The sequence below is a fragment of the Motacilla alba genome, chromosome 5 (assembly GCF_015832195.1).
Source record: "Motacilla alba alba isolate MOTALB_02 chromosome 5, Motacilla_alba_V1.0_pri, whole genome shotgun sequence".
In the NCBI taxonomy this organism is placed as follows: Eukaryota; Metazoa; Chordata; class Aves; order Passeriformes; family Motacillidae; genus Motacilla; species Motacilla alba.
This window is the reverse complement of record NC_052020.1, coordinates 39444685-39461683: the sequence shown is the minus strand read 5'-3', so window position 1 is coordinate 39461683 and position 16999 is coordinate 39444685. Positions and strand designations below refer to the sequence as shown.

At 50.5% G+C, this 16999-nt stretch overlaps 1 protein-coding gene and 1 long non-coding RNA gene across 2 annotated transcripts; both read right to left on the bottom strand.

Annotated features, from left to right (window-relative positions):
• Positions 1 to 890: 890 nt before the first annotated feature.
• BATF (basic leucine zipper ATF-like transcription factor) lies at positions 891 to 6333 on the bottom strand. Its single transcript, XM_038139736.1, has 3 exons — positions 5820 to 6333; positions 3923 to 4027; positions 891 to 1540 (listed from the first exon to the last, which is right to left on the bottom strand). The coding sequence occupies exons 1-3, from the start codon at positions 5883 to 5885 to the stop codon at positions 1334 to 1336; spliced, it is 378 nt and encodes a 125-aa protein (XP_037995664.1). The 5' UTR covers positions 5886 to 6333; the 3' UTR covers positions 891 to 1333.
• Positions 6334 to 8967: 2634 nt separating this feature from the next.
• LOC119701682 lies at positions 8968 to 13468 on the bottom strand. Its single transcript, XR_005257145.1, has 3 exons — positions 12055 to 13468; positions 10876 to 11050; positions 8968 to 9260 (listed from the first exon to the last, which is right to left on the bottom strand). It is a non-coding gene; the product is annotated as an uncharacterized LOC119701682 (long non-coding RNA).
• Between the last annotated feature and the right edge of the window lie 3531 nt (positions 13469 to 16999).

Below are 16999 nucleotides of genomic sequence, written 5' to 3'. Positions count from 1 at the left end.
AGCAGCACTGCTTGTGGTAGTCTATGCTGAAAAGATTGCAGCTGATGCTCCTTGAAGATGGCCGCAGTCCTGACCCACTGTTAGCAACAGCAGCACTGGCAGGTGGGCTTCAGCCTTGTGTACGGAGTGGGGCTGATAAGTGGGCTGCTGGTTGGTGTGGGGTAAGGTGCAGAGACTGCCTGTATGGACTGGCTTGTGATTCCAATAAATCAGACTCAGAAGTACTAATCTACTCCTCTGTGACCTTTCAGGTTTCATGTGTTTCAATGCCTGAGATGGTGCAGCAGCCTTTTGTGGAGCTGTGACTAATGGGCAAGGGGAAAGAATGTAGGCTGCGGCTACATGCCTTAGCAGGATACCTTGGAACAAGAGTCCGGCTAGGTCCTGCTTCTCCTGTGCACTCCAGAAAAACACCACCAGCTCCCTCCATACTGATGCTCCTTTCCAGCTGCTCTGCTGGCCAAACTGAAGGCTCCACCAGCCCACCAAGACCTGTGAGCTGACAGAACATGGCAGTTCAGTGCCACTCATGCAAGGGAGCATGTGGAGGCATAGCCACCAGCAGCAGGGAGCTGAGAGGGTCAGCAGGGAAGAGACCTGTGATACTACATGGCATGTCACACTCTAGCCAGGTCAAGCCTTGCAGCAAAGAGGGACCCATCCTCCCCAGGGATCTCATCACCCCACAAACCATTGCTCCTCAGTCTGCCCAGCCTGCGTGCATGGGCCGCCCTTCTAAAAGTGTGTCTCTAGTTGCTGGCCCTGGATTAGACTCCTGTGCATGCAGGGCTTTTTTCTGGGCCCCAAGTTCTCCCATCCTGCTGCCTGTGTCTTCACTGTATCACACCAGGCCTTAGGAGTGACTCAAATCCTATTTTGGAAACAAAGAGTTAAGCATTTTCAATCTTTATTTTACAAAAATAAACCAGTTTTGCCCTGACACTCTGTGGCCCCTAACCTTCCCCCCCACCCCTGCTCCCTTTCCTCTTCCTGGAGGTCTGGCTGTTGCGTGCCACAGCCAGCTGCTCTTATGGAGGCTGCCGGTGCCGCACACTCCTGTGAGTCTCCCCAAACAAGGACCAGAGAAGGGGGATGGTGCCCTTTTGTGACTGCCTCTTCCTCCCAGAATCTAAGCTGGAAACTGTCCAAAGATGCCTCGTGGTGGTTCTGCCATTTCTGCAGAGGGAGCAAGTCTTAGGCAAATCACTCAGAATACATACTTTAAGAAGGAATGTCCGTCTGTCCAATTCCTTCCCTTGGATGGGAAAGCAAGCCCCACAAAGTTACTTCTTGCCATCAGTGGAGCTGGCAGGCCGCTGTCCTGCTGGCTGGCTCAGTGCTGGAAACGTGGGGAGCTAATGTGGGGCTGGTGAAAAGAGTGTGTGGCATAAAGCACTTCTGGAGGCGGTGGAGGGGATGTCAGGATGGAGCAGAGCGGTTCATGGGAGCTCAGCATCGAGGTGAAGTGCTTCATTTCCTCTGTCAGCTGCTTGATCTCCCGGCGCAGGGCAGCATTCTGTCTCTCTAAGTCTTCACTCTCCTGAGGAGACAAAACCACAGGGGCTTCCTCAGCATGGAACCCACAGGGATGAGCTAGGGACATGAGGGTTGTGGTCCTTCACCTCTCTGCCCCACAGAATTTCCAGAACGATAATATTTCTGGTAAATTCATCACAGAGCCACGCCTGGGCAAACCCTCCTCCCCCAGCTGGCCAGGCCGGGTGTGGGTGCGATGCCGGCAGCCCCAGCCACGCTCCCGGGCCCCGGCTTACGAGAACTGACTGTGGCTTGCTCCCGCCCAGGCTTTCTCGCTCCCGCTCATGCACACACACATCTCCGGGTGCTTCCCGGGCAGCCCAGCCCCCGGGGGACAGCACGTTGAATAACCGCCGTCTTTAACCAGAAAACCACCTGCCACAGGAAACCTGTAATGGCCCTGGAAAGAAGAGACTCACTGCTTCCTGCTAGCAGCCGAGGAAAGCAGCGGCACGATGGGGAGGAAGGGGAGACGCTTGAGTCAGAAGAAAAGAGAAACTAAGGCCTCAGAAGAACTGAATTAATACTGGTATGAATGAGCATAACAACAAAGGGGTTAATAATGATGCTCAGCCTTGTCTCAACAATACTGAGAGCATCAAAGCCTTTGATACCTCTGCTTCTGCTGAAGTGCAGCCAGCTCTAGGCTGAAGCATTGCAGGCATGAACTGACCATGAAGACAGCAGCCTGGGCAGGACCAGAGGATTGGAAACTCAGCAGAGAGTGCTAAAGCAAGACCCAGCACTTGGAGGCTCTGGAAAGCTGCATCAACACTTTTGCAAAGCAAACTTTCTGCTTGCCCCTCTGCTGCCATGCTGATTCCAGATGGTGCCCACCCTGTGCACAGGTTGAAATGCACCCAGCAATTACAGCTGCTGTTACAGCAGGAGCTCACACAGCAAACAGCATCTCTCAGGCATGACCAAATGGATTGGAAATCATGACTGTTGTAGAGCTCAGGAACTGATGGGAATCACCCAGGGGCCAGGAGTCCTAGCTTTCCTATGACTCATTCCCCTCAAAACATAAGCTAGAAAACACTGGGGCAGATGGAGCTGGTGGCTCCTTTCACACTGCCATAGCTCAAAAGGAACCATGCTTTTCTGTGAAGAACCACATCAGAGAAACAAAGTCCCTGATGCAGAAACGACCAAAGGCAAAGAGTGCTCAGGGATTGAACAGGAGCAGCAGGGGGTCACCGTCCACTGGAACTGAAAAAAACCTAGCAGAAATTTACCATCCATCATCTACTTGCCTCACTGCATTTTTTTCATCTGCCTGTCAGAATCCAAACTGGACTTAGCCCCACTGCCCCATCTCAATGGGAAGGCAAGGACTGTGTGCTATCAATGCTAGCTGGGCAACAGTAATCTCATAAGCAAGTGGTTTGTTACCTGCTCTAGGAAAAGCAGCCCAATCCTGCTTGGTGCACAGCTAGGCAGGATTTTCCTGGGGGAAGTTCAGAGCCCATACCTACTTCTAGGATACTGTAGAGAGAGCACTGATCCCAAGGAAAGGGTATTTTCTCACCTCTCAGATACAGCTGCCCAGAGCTGCTGGCTGATGTAATGCAATCAGCCTAGAACTGTGTCAGCTCGAGAAGGTTCATCAGCTACTGAGAAAATAATGAAATCTCTCCCTTAAACCTAGCTCCAACCATGGACTAAGGGCACTATGTAAGGAGGAAGATTCAGAACTGGATTCTCAATAATTATTTTCAATAATGGGAGCATGGAGACTGCTAAATCAAAGAATGTTTTTTCAAACATGAGCTCAGCTACCACATTTCAAAAAACAGCCAAGCTCAGCACAGGGATAAAGATGGTTTCTGCCCCTGCAAGCTGCATGTTCTTCATCCTTCCCATGAGTGATCCAAAATACAATGTGCAAAATGCAGAGCATCCCAGCCCTTATACTCCAACACTGACCACATACACCTGCCCAAGCACACACAGCCAGAAGTGATCATCCTTCCTGAAAGGCAGATATCTAATTCTTCACACGGGGAAGAGCTGTTGGCACAGAAAAGAATCTTTGTATGCTGTTGCACCTCTGGTGGCATGAATCTCAAACCTGGAGAGAGCCAAGTCAGGTGAGGCTATGCTTTCAAAGAGCTCAGTCAGAAGAGGTCGGGAAAGGAAATTGCTAATGAAAGACTGAGAGATAAAGATGGATTCAAAACTAGCTGCAAAACTAAACGCTTCAGTGGCAGTCATCCTGGGCTGTGTGCTCTCACTGCAAGCACTGACTCCTACATCCTGCCCTGGCCTCACTTCTCCTGTCCTGCCTCCACTGCACATCAATGCTCCAGAGTCCCAGGGGAAAAGCACAGATGTCTCCTAAGAGTCCTCAGCACCAGGGATGAGAAAGGGTGGGAGTGCTCACCAAGTGCAGTGTGTCTGCTTTCTGGGTCTGCCTCAGGCGGCTCTTCTGGGCAGCAATTCGATTCTTCTCCCTCCTTTGGACTTTCCTCATATCATCAGAAGAATCCTAGGGAAACAAGGCATGGAAATGACTGGGTGATTCTCTCCCTCGCCCTTCTCCTGCAGGGCAGTAGTTGGGAAAGGGATACAGCAGATAACATAGTTGAAGCACAGGGCACACCCTCCACACCAGTATAAAGCTGTGGTACAGGGGATATGTGGTGCCTTTAGTACCCCTGTTGCCAGGAGGGACACATCTGACATCCTTGGGGGTCCCAGCACAGCTGGGAAATGACCACTTTCTTCACCAACACACTGGCCTGGGATAGAGTTTGATGGACCAGAGTAAGAACCTCCCTCTGGAAAAAAGACAATTTGAATTCTTCTACAGAAAACCATTTCCTGTCTCTCTGCAGGGCAATGGCACTGCAGACATTCCAGCTCCTTGGATATACCATTTTTCCAGATATTCAGCCCATGTTTTCCTCTTTTCACCCCTGTTGGTGCCTCCCTTCTCCATCACCCTTCTGTGTCAGGCTTTGTTTGTTGCAGACCCTCACAACACAATATGGCCCCTGCTTAGTTTAACTAGGCAGACTCAGAGCTTTTGTTTTTAACACAGATCTTATCTGCTCCACCTCTCTTATCTCTGTCCTTGCTCTTTTCTGGAGTCCTCTGTTAGAAATGCCTGCAGTGCTGACTGCAACACTCCCAAACCCCTTAGGCATGGGAGAACAGAGGTCTCCAGGTTTCAGGTCATGAGCTTCATGCACCAGCCATTCTCTGCTGAGATCTGGTCCTTCTGCTGCCTTCTGACAGTTGAAACTGTCACACAGACTTTCATCTTCTATTTTCATATTGCACTGCCCCTCTTGTGGACTCTTTAACATTCACACCACCACTTCTCCACAAGACTACAAAACTCAGCCACAAAAGTTATCTTCCCAGCCCATTTATCTGTCCACATCCTCTCCCCCCTCCCCCAAACCCAAGATATTTTTCTTTGAACTTAACCGTTTTATCCTTGCCTTCAATACCCTGAAAATGTCTCAGATATAGCACCTCCCATATCCTGCGTCAAGTCCAGTCCCTATCCTTTAGAAAACCTTGTGCTTTATCCCTGTCTTTACTAGGATGCAAGCCAGGATGCAATCCTATCCTTGTTTGGAAGCCAAAAATCATCTGCTTTGATGAACCCCGAGATTTTTGAGCAAAGTCTCCGGCACTTGTTCTTGTTGCCAGCCCTAGAGAAATGGCAAATGACAGATAGAATAAAGTTTAGCCAGAAAAGGCAATGAGAATACCTCAGACTCGTGTCTGTATCTGCCAGCAAAAGGCCTACCCTTAAGGTATGCCATGCAACAAAACAAAATCTCTCTGTGAAGCGTCACTGACATGAAAAATTGCTGAGGCTGAACAGTGAAGAAAGCAGATCCAAAGTAGCATGGTTTTTCTGGGTCCCGAGTGCTGTCCACAGAAGCAGGAAGCAGGCAGGTTACCCCTGAGCTGCCCTGGTCCACAGCCAGGAGGTGCCTGCTCAGGCTCCTCACCAGAGCACCAAATCACACCAAAACTTCCTGCCTGCCTGGCATGTATCACAGCACCCACCATGCCTGGGGATCCTGGGCCCCCAGCTGCCCCTGGTGACCAGGTCACTCTCTCTGCCCACACCCAGCTCAGTGGCTGGAGCGTCTGCCAGGGCCCTTGGCTGAGCCCTGCATCTCTCTCACGGCCATTCTTAGAAAGCTTTGCCATATTGCACTGTGAAAACACAGACAGTGGGTGCCACCCTACTTCCTGCCCACCCGTGGCCCACCCTGAAATAGCTGGGGGGAGCTGGGGAAGGGCCCCTGCTTTACCTGCTTGCTGGGAGGGGGAGACTGGCTGAAGCTGCTGGAATCGCTGCTGTCAGAGCTGTGGGGCATGGCTGCTGCTGTTTCTGGCTCCCAGGGTCTCTTCAGCTTCCTTTGTGCTTTTGGTGTGCCTGCGTTCTGTCTTGGTTCTCTGCCTCTCCTCTGTCCTCCTCTGTCACCTCTGATGTGGCCCTTGGCTTCCTACTCTCACCCGTCCCAGCAGCTCTCTGTCCTCCTGCCCAGCACTCTGACACTTTCGCTGCCTCTCCTCTCAGAGCCTCTGCACCTTCCCTTTAGGTCTCAGCCTCCTGTGGTTTCTCAGAACCTCAGGGATGTAAGTTGAAAGTCACGTGGCCGGAAATTTTAGGGCAAAGAAGTAAAGTTACAGAAGAAGAAAAAAAATTTTAAACCAATTAAAAAAAAAAAAAAAAAAGAAGAAAAAAAGAAAAAAGCACATCTGGGAAAAACGAGCTTCAAAATAGCCTGAAAAACCCCCGAAAAACACCTTCACACAGTTGAAAAACAGCCATGGGTTTTCTCTGAGACAAACACCAGAGATGGAAAGAAAGAAAAGCCCCAGCTCTGGCTGAGAAACTTGGACCCTCAAAGGAGGGCTGTGTGGAGGAGGTGACACTGGGAGCCCCAGAAATTCCAGGGCTACTGTGTCCCATGCTAACGCTATGCAGGCAGGAGGTCAGTCCAGCCCCAGGCAACCTCAGTCACCCCAGCACAGCTGAGGAAATTCCCAAGCAGCCACACACATCCCCACAACCCACCCACCCGCTCCTGCCGCCCCCGACTGCACTGACGCGGGTCCCGGGGAGGGGACGGGTACCCTCAGCAGCTGCCACATAAACACTGCTCCTGCGGGTGGTTCATGTGGCCATGATGTAGCACCAGTCCCATGTAAGAAGAAAGGCTCGGGATCTTAGAACATTTGGACTGGGTTGGGTAGGACTAGCATTTTCTATAAAGCAAAGCTATTTAGCACTTTAAAACATTCATTAGTATGTCACCGCTGGCCATAAGGGAATAGCAGCCCTGGCAGACAAAGTGCTGGAAATGTAAGAATCTATGGATCAGCCCATGCCGACAGCAGCAAGGAGAAGCTGCTTTGGATCCCCTTCTTTGTCCCCCCATCTGTGCTCTCGGACTACTTCTACCCTTAGTATGAGCCTCAGAAGACTAGAGATGTGCAGTGAGCCCCCAGGACAGCAGTGCTTCAGGGGTACCCTCAGAGTACTCCATGCTAGTGGCTCTGGAGGTGACAATGCAGGAGTAGGAAGTGCCAAAGCAGGGACTATTTGCTTTCTGATCTGCTCATGTCACCAGATCCAGCAGGGTGAGCCAGGGCCACATGCCAACAGGCTTTCCATCCACAGACAGAAGCACATGACTTTGGAGCTGCTAAATTCTTGCATGTGCAATAAGGAGCAGATCTAGAGACACGCATGAACCCATCTACAGTAACCCACTCCTGTGGAAAACAGCAATTCCCAGTTCCCAACTTACTGATTTTTGTTGTCTGTGGGTCTTTTGGTTGAGTTTCTCCTGCCCCAGGCAGGAACAGCTAGCAAGTCTCAGCAGCAGGACATAGGTAAGGGCATTTGAGATGCAGTCATCATTTGGGAAGGAGGATTGGAAATAATTTCTGTATTGCAGCACAGAAAACACACTTGCAGAGAAGCATGTGCTTGGAAGACAGTGCAGACTTGCATGGGCACTGCTAGCATTTTTTCCCATCCTTGCCACTCATGGAGACAACACAGGAGCAAACATGGCCAAAACCAAGAACTGCGGCAGGCTGGGTGGCTCAGGGAAATCTCCTGATTTAGCTCCAATAGCGAAACTACTCCATTTGACCCATTTTCCTTTTTAGAAACATCCTGTGGCACTGGTGTTGTACTCTTAGCCCTTTTATCTGAACATTTCACAGCACTGAGTGTATTTTTCCTCCTGGTGTGCTGCATGGAAATGCTCGGATCCACTACTTTTTACATGGCTGCAAGGGTTTGCTTGGCATGACCCACACTGAGGGACCCAATTTCCTGGAAGTGCAGTCCCCCTGTAGCACACAGAGCTCTTCTGGTGCAGCTGGCTCCAGAAATGGAGTCGCCAAAGGGATCAGTGAGGTGAGAAGTGTTGAGTTCAGGCCTGCCAAGGCACTGGCTAGCAGCACAACCCCTTGAAGGATCCATTAGCTCGCTGCATCACTACACTTCCTCTGAACTCTGCAACCCTGGGCGGCACTTCCTTTCCAGGAAGCACACTGCTGGATTCCCATTCTCCTGAGGAAACCACACTCCTCTGCTGGTGAGCAGGTCTCAGAGCCTGCCTGGCCTGTCCTGCTCTGCAAGCTGCTGGATGGAGGGAGCTCCTTCCTCAGAGAAAAATATCCTTGTTCCATTATTCAACAAATTAACTGAACTCCTTCCTTTTGTACCTAGCAGGGCCAGTGTCTGGGGGGCAGTTGGGAAGGTTGAGGGGCTGTTGGCAGACGGTAGAGAGGGAAGCTGAGTGTCTGGGCAGGAGCTGGAGAGTCAGTGCAAAACCATCCAGAATGTGGCTGTGGCAAAGGCTGTCCTTTGATCCACAGGAGGAAGATTTTGAGTGCACCTTGATTTGCCCAGAGCTGGGCTTTTATGAACAGCTGATGAAGATACTTCAGGAGAGAGCAACAGCCTGGGAGAGAGTCTGTACACTTGGTCTTTCTGAGCAGGAATAAGAGAGCATCCCTTTCTTTGCCTTGTCCAAACATACTCTTTTCTCTTGAACTGGCCATGATGTTAATGAATTCCTGCCACTTTTGAGCATCTGTAAGACACAAGTGTCTCCTGGTGTGAAGATGGGCAGAACCTTCACAATGCTTTTCTGGGCTGGGTTGGACCCATGTTGTCTCTTCCCGGGCAGAGAGAGCCCCCTGCCATTTCTCTGGTCAGAGGTGTGATTCCCCCAACCCAGAGCAGCAGAAACCACCAGTGTGGCTCCACCAGCATCTACTCACAGCTTTGTGGGAACTGACCTGGGCATCTGCTGCAGGCACAACATGAGGAGCTGATTTCCTGCTGCCCCTGCCCAGGCTCCCCACCTCTGTGAAGGGGAGCTTCAGGAGTCAGTCTCTAATCTCTGTGCATGACTTAGGTGACTAAATTTACACTGTGAATAACATTACCTACCTGACTTTCTCTCAGGGATCATTTAGTTTTCTTTGATCTTAATCACAGGAGCTGTGAAATCACTGTCTGTGGCACTGGAAAAACTCACCAATGTTAGGCTACTGCCATACCAGCAGCTTGATGGAGAAAGGATGGTTCCAGAGGTTTTGAGGGAAAGGACACGACCAATCTTGTACTTGTCCCTTGTAAATTACAGCAGGCAATGCTGAAGGAAGTCTTGTTCTCCCAGGACAGAGTGGCTGCAGGGACTCTGGGTTCAGTGTGATCTCGACTGCGGAGAAATGGTTTGAAAGCAGCAAGCTGCAGTTCAGCAAGAACAAATGCAAATGTAGAGTGAAGCGAGCGGTAGGTAGAAGATCTGGGGAATAACCCATGGGGCAGCAGAATAGGAGACAAAAATCCAGGGGTTGCAGAGCACTGAAAACTGAAGCTTTGCCAGCAGCAAAGGGGTCAAGTATTGACTTGGGGTTCTGAGGCAGGGCAGAGGAGATGACTGCCTTGTGCTGCCTGTGCAGGACCCTTTCAAAGTCCCAGTCCAAGAAGTGGAGTAGTCTGGAAGAAAATACAAAAGATAAACACACAAAAATATTGCCCTGAGGGAAAAGAGTGAAGAAGTTGTGCCCATTTAGCCTAGAAAAGAGAAGTCTTGGGGGTGGGAAGTGGGTGGTGAGGAAGGAACAGTCTTTCATATGTTGTAATGGAAAGGGTGGTCAGCTGGTTTCTGTGCAGCCAAAGCAGGGTAAGAAGCAACAGGCTCCAACTGCAGCAGGAAAGGTGGAGGTCTGATATTCGAAGCAAGATGAGGTTAGGAAGACCTTGGGATGGGCAATTCAGGAAAGTTACTCAAGCCCCTTTATATGAAGTGGCTGGGAAGAAACCTCTCTCAAAAGAAATCCAAGTTGAATCCTGCCTCTGTGGGATGGATTATGTTATGAGTTATGTTCCCAGGGTTTAAATAAGGAAAAAAAAAAGAAAAAACAAAAAAACAGAGGGTGGGGGGAGAAGTGTGCTACTAGGATGGGTTCCTCAGAACCAAGAGAGCACTTTGGGTATTTTTCAACCAGCTTTGCTTCAAAGCCTCCTTCCCTATGTCCTACCTGTGCAAGCGGCTTCCTCAGCACAAGTGGGTGCTGGAGTTTCCTTGTAAACCTGCTGCTCCAGAGCTCTTGCCTGCAGCAGGCTTATGACAGCAACATTCAAAGCAGCATCACAGCCCATCCACCTCACTCATCTAATTTGCACAGCCATTCAGTGCATAGTGCTATTTAAAAATCCAGCCTAGAGCAGTTACCAACTTCAGCCTCCTGTAAACCACTGAGGTTGTTTCTGCTTCACATGTAGCATTTTATGCAAATAATTTCTTACAACATTTGGACAATTGCAATGACTTGTTTATAATTCCTCACAAGAGTTTGAAGACTTTTGGAGAAATCAGTGCTGAGAATGGCTGTGTTGAACAAAGTCCCTGCTCTCTACCAGATGCTTCTGCCATGTTCCACTCTGCCAGCACCTGCTGTCCTGTCTGCAATGTGTGCAGCTTCCCCAGTCTCAGTCACCAGGGCTATTTCATCTTGACTGAGCTGAGTGTGAGAGTGAGGTTGTGCCAGGAGAGCTGAAGCATAGTCCCACCAAATTCATCCCACTTGGCACAGAGCAAGCACTTTCGGTCCTCACTGGGTGCAACCAGCCAAAGTACAGGAAACAGGTACTTTACACCCTGAATGTCTGATAAATGACAAGGGCTCTAAGTCAAGCACTCAAAATAATGGAAATCCCACAATAAAATCCCTAAAGCACACTGCATTTATGCCCTCGTGCTGTGTAACATGCTGTGCTCTGTAGCTGCATGATCCGCTAGGGTTTATTCCCTGGGATGGCCGTGTTACCTTCATCTTGTCGTGCAGTCAGCGTGCTCCATCATCCTGCTTTTCCATTTCTTCACAGACTCTTTCTAATGCTTGGCACTTCAGCACTGAGTGAGTGCTTCAGGGTTATTAATGAAGCTGTTTTCTCAGGCACCTTTTCAGGTCCAGAGCTGAGGATGAAGGGATGGAGTTATACCTATTTAACAGGTGCAAAATAAGAGACAAAGGAGATTTAGGTCATAAGTACTCATTCATTTTGGATACACATTTTGAACCAACTAGGATCTAAATTTTTTTTATGGTTTTGGCACTATACGGCACTTAGTTTAGTCAAACCCCAGATCCTTATGTCTGTGACTGCATCTGCAAATCTTTAGCACTTCTGTAAAGCAGCTTGGGAAATGAGGAAGACGTGGCTGCTCCTGTGAAAGCTCTTGCTCTTGTGGCTCACCAACTCACAGAGTAACTTCAAGGCAGGTGTAGACACAGACCGAGCTCTCCAGGGAGGCATCAGCTGTCTACCCAGGAGAACCACCTTTCTTTCTGCAGTCTCTTGCTTCACCAACTTGATAGGAGTTTCCCAGCCCTGCTAAGAAAGGAGGCAGCCTAGCTGTCCAGCTTATTGCTCCTTCCAGCTAAGGTCCGGCCTGGGTGCTGAAAAGGTGGCAATCCAGGGCAAAATGCAGGAAGTGATCCTATGCACGAGACAGCTGAAGCTAGGTTGCCCAGGCAAACCCATTTCTGGCAATTTCTAGGTCTTTGGTATTTGGCTTTGCCACTTTTATGTGGGGTTTTTGAATGTCATTAGTAATGCTTTTTTTTTTGTGTGTGTGTGTGTGTCCATATTTTAAAATAAGGCAATGTAGAAAGAAAATGCCAAATGTGCTAGCTTTCCAGATATGGACACCAAGCTCCAGGTAGATGGGCCCATCTGACCCCACTGGAGAGGAAGAGCAAGCTTGGCTAGAGCTGAAGGGTTGACAGGAGGTTAGCAGGGTCAGACCTCCTGCACACAGGGGAGTTTCAGTCTGAAGACACCAATTATTAGAGTTCACCCCAGGCTATTTTGAAGGGATGAACCACATTCTCCTTCTCCTGTCCTGTACAGATCAACTCATTGTGTATTCAGTTGAGCAACCTCTAATTTCTTCCTGGCAAGGACTTAGCAGCTCATAAGCAAGTACTCAGATGTACACTTACAAGAGTCTCCAGGTCAGTAGATCTCAAACCCTGGTACAGTACATCCATTCAAGGTCAAACTTCCTCTCACTGCTGTCTTCACTGGCCTTGTCTGCCTTCTGGGATCAGTCAGAAATGAACCAGATCACCCAGCTGCGCTTGGGACACTGAAAAGGTTCAGCTACCAGACTCCCCCCAGTCAACCAGGGTTTCTTTGCTTCCGCTGCCTGGGCCGAGCCCACCAGTTGAACTATCCAAGCGCATGGACGTGCTGTGTGGAGGTGCAGATGTTGTCTGACGGTTTGACTCATCTCGGTGGCAGTCTCGTTCAGTGATGATGGGGAAGGCCCAAAGAGGAAGAGCAGTGACCCGTTTAACCAGAAGGGCTGATCCACCCAGGGGTAGACTTACTGGTGATGGCAAGGGGCCGTGGCCCCATCTTCCTTTGTGCTTCCCAGTGTGGGCATTTCCAGGCGATACAAGAGCAGGAGAGGCACATGTGGCTGTTCAGCCACAGGACTCAACCTTGGGACTCTGCTACTGCTGCAGTGAATCCAACTGCAGCAACCAAGCAGCAAATATTGCGTGCTCCCAGGGGATGAACAATGCCTGATGGAGGATTTGATGTTCACAGGGCTTTGGTTGAAGCCATGATCCATGGCATGGGGGTGGATGGTGTCTCTTAAATTAATATATGACTCTTGAGTGTATTACATTGCTGCTTCACAACTCCATTCAGAGAAAAATGTCCTTCAACACCCCCCATCACCACAAAGGATGTTCAAGACTCCCAAGGATTGAGTACAGCTTATTTAGGGCATGTTCTTGCAGACAGACTCAGACACCCACCTCAGCAGGAGATGGCTGTGAACAACACTCATGCTAGTACTGTGTTTTCACCCCAATGGGATCTGCTTCACTTTTGGATTAGGGGGGTGTGTGCACCGGTTTTCGCTTCTCTCCACCCCATTTGGTAGGAACAAGAGCTTCCCAAATCCCTCAGCTCAGGCAGCATGACTGGAGGAGGTGTGCAGCACAAGCAGCTGCGCTGACGGGCGCCCATGCAGTGAGCCCGTGCCCAGGCACGTGTGGTGCTTGTACAAGCGGTGCTGGAGCCCAGCATGTCGGAGGCAGCGTGGGGCAGGACAGGCAGCGTGGGGCAGAGTGGCTGTGCAGGAGGGGACAGGGGAGCTGTGCAGAAGGCACGCTTAGTGCCTGTGCAAGAAGCGCTGAATGGTAGAACCACGCTGGCAGAGTTACCAAAATACACAAATGGGTATAAGCCCCATCGGCCTGGACAGTGCACTGGCACGTGCTGTCACACCCTGGCACGCACAGCTCTCGCCTGCTGCCAGCTCTCTGGGATACATCCCAGAGTCCCAGAGCCGGCTGCTGAGGGAGGCAGTGGCAGGGCTAAGCCCCTGACCCAAACCTGGTCCATCTCCCAGAGCCCCCAGCCAGGGCTCTTCAATGCCTTTTTGAGAGAAACACAAGGAAGGAGGCCCGTGGTCAAACGCCCAAACACCAATGGAGGACTTGTTTAGTGCTGGCTGTTTCAGAGGCCTTGTAAAGTCCCACAGGTTTCCCATGGGGGCTCGGAGCAGCAGATGGAGGGAGGGAGAGGGAGCAGTTTCAGATGATCACCAATCCTGTGCTTTCCACCCTTGCATTTTGGTACCCTGGCAAGAGAGAGGTGCTCTGTAATCAGCCTCCAGGGATATGGCTACTTTTCCTACAGCTTTGTATGTGGCTGCCAACACCATTGCACAGACACAGGTGACCTGCAGCCTCCCATGGCACCTCATCCCTCATGGTGCTTTGGAGGCAGGACAAGGGAGATGTGCTACACTCTAAGCCATGCCAGCAGTGATGGTGCAAGGCCTTGATTTGAAGACTTGGTCCTCCTGGTGTCACAAATAATGCCAAAATTGGTTTCAAAGAAGGGACGGGAAAATAGAAACTCGTTGCCACCATTCTTTACCTGAACCCCAAAGTAGATGTCCAAGAATCATGCCATCTTTTATCTTCTTTAAGCCAAAGGTTTTTACTTCACTTTTGGGTAGCCTTGTTTTTCATCTCAATACCGGATCCTTTGTGAGCCATCTGAAACTGTTGGCCAGCAGGGCATCTTGTCCACCTGCACAAACCAGTTTGCTGGCTCTGTGAGAAGTGTGTCAGTTTACCAGTGCGAAATGAGTTGTCTTTCCATTTCTTTGAACATCTTGTGAGGGGGTGAGCAGAGGAACAGACTTATCTCTAAGCCAGGAATTGCTCTGCACATCTCTATCACGCGGCATTTCACTAGTTTCCACTCTAAACAAGTGGGACTTTTGGTCCCTGCATAGGGAAATTTTCCTGCAGCCCTAATTTAGGTCAGCACCCATCTTTGGATGTCTACTGATTTCTTAGCAAGGAAGACAGAAGCAAACAGAGTAGCCTAGGGAAACTTCCCCCCATCTACCGTGGCATTACAGTTATAAAGGATGGATGTACTCTTCTTCATCCCATTCCTCATGCAGCCTTCCTCCTTTCCCCACTGCTGCACAGTGAGAGGGACCCACCAGGTAGATCTATCTTGAATTTGGAGCACAGCCTTGAACCCTTTGACACTCGCATCTAAACCACCCAGGTACCAGCTGGCACTTAGGCACACTCCAGAGCATGGCTGGGAGTAATGCAGAGCTGCTGCTACCCCGGCATGCAAACTCAGCTGCCAAGCAGTGTGGGACCTTGCAGCCACAGCAGACGGTTGCTGTCAGATGAAGAAATGTGCTGCTGCAAAGCCCTGCCTGAATGAGGCTCCATGCCACGCAGGGCACACTGTCTGCTTACATTGCTCCTAAAACTTGTGCACATGATCCAACAACCTGCAGGTTTTCAACAGACGGCAGAACAGGTGCCTACATCCACTTTGCAGACATGGAGAATACCTTGCACTTGCAGCTGAGGGGGTTTGTTTGGACCAGTGAGTCTGGCTTTGCCAGCCTGTTACACTGGCTGCATGGGGTGTCATCATGCTGCCCAGTCATACAGCAGTGCCAGCATGCACCAGCACCTGGCTACCTTAGCCACTCGTCCATTACCTGCTGTCTGGAGCTAGAGAGTGAATCAGGTCACTGCCTCCAGGGAAGGTCTGCACAGAAGAAAAGGGATGCCTCACTTGGCAAACACCTGCAAAACGCAGCAGTGCCTCTGCTTGGCACCCACGGAGTCTGCCTCTGTCACAGAAGTCAGAGAAGTCTCACGTACTGAGAGGCTCTTGCCAAGACCCACACATTAGCTCTAGTGCAAACCACCTCTTGCTGCTGGTCTGGTCACCAAGTGTTCATCACCACCTTGCATAGATGAGCTGTCAGTAGCCATTTTATCCTTAGCCAGAAACTACATGTTTCTAGTGCTAGTGTCTCCATTGGATTTGGGATCCCACAGGCCTGCAGCACAGCCTTCCTGCCCAGTTCTTTCTGACAACCCCATGACTTTTCAGCACAAGCAGGTATCCAGCAAATCCAACCAGCCCAGATGATGCTGTTGGAATTGGGGCCATGGCAAAGCAGAGGCAGGAACTGCAGTGTCAGGAGTCAGGACTTCCCCTGATGGTGTCACAGATGACAACTCAGCAAGTTCATTCTGCAGAAACTAGATAACATCAGCACAAGGTGGTGGTTACTGGCAAACGATCCTGTTCCTGAAGCTTCATCTGAGATGTGACAGGCTGCTGTGAAACCTTTTTGTCAAGCAGACCCAAACTCTGCTTTTGCTGAAACCCATGTGGGCTTCTGGAAGTAGCTTCATGCTGGTGTTTCCTAGGAGCTCCAGGTCGCAATGCTGGGAGCCAGGGCTGGAAAAGTCCATCAGCTTGCTAACACAGGGCCTTTTTGTCTAGCAGAGTCCCTTGAACTACACAGGGATGCAGAGCTGTCAGTCTTACGCACAGTGACCCACCTCCTGCCTTGAGCAGCAAAAGCTTTCCCTTCTCCTCAGGGCCCAACCTTGCTCCAATCCCCATGGCACCCCACTTACACTCTGCACAAGCACAGCAGGACACAGGACTGGAGAGAGGAAAGTTCTTCCTTCCTTCCTTCCTTCTTGGAAGTGAGTGAAGTTCAATAAACCCCTTGGCAGATGTTCTCAATCAGCATTAAAGCCATCCTCGTACAACTGGGCTCACTCCCTGCACCCTGGGTAGGCTTTGCTCACAAACAAATTTTCAGCTCAGGCAGTCATACCTGCTCTACCAAATATGTCCCTTGGCTAAAGTCTACTTGAGTTGGTTACCCCACTTTAGAAAAAACCAAACCAAAGAAAACCCACTTTAACTCCACAGCAAGGCATCTGGAGCAGGGTTTTTCACCACCAAATTAGCCCATCACTTTAGCTAATTGGGAATAACTTCTTGCTGACCCTGACAGATAAAACCAAAGGCTCACCATCATTAAGCTCTCTCATCCCACAACCACACACTGCATCTTCAGCCTAAACTCAGCCCCAGGTGATGCACGGGCTGCAAAGCCTGGTTCTGGCCTTTGTGAGCTGCTCCGTGTCTCCCTGCCAGCCTCAGCACCAGCTCCTTCTCCACCTTCTCCCCAAGCGTGTGGTGAGGAGCTGAAATATCTGTGCTGGGCAGGAGACCCAGCTGCATGCAGGCAGAGCCACTGAGGCTGCCACGGGTGCTGAGGCTTGGGGAAGCATCACAGGCACTGGCTGTGCCTGGAATTACAGCTCAGTTGCAGTGGATGAGTCAGCCTGAGCTGACAGGTGCTCCCAAGGATTCAGATGCAGAGCAAAGGCAAACTCCAGCAATTATGCCATGGATGCCAGCCTTTCCTGGTGTCCCTGACCAGCAAGACCTCCTAGCTGCAGTGAAGGATCTTTTCCTCACATGGAAAGTGTTGGTGACAGAGCTGCTGACAGCAAGCTCCCTGCCTGTGGGGCTGGCTACACCTCTGACAGCAGCTGCCCTGCCTGC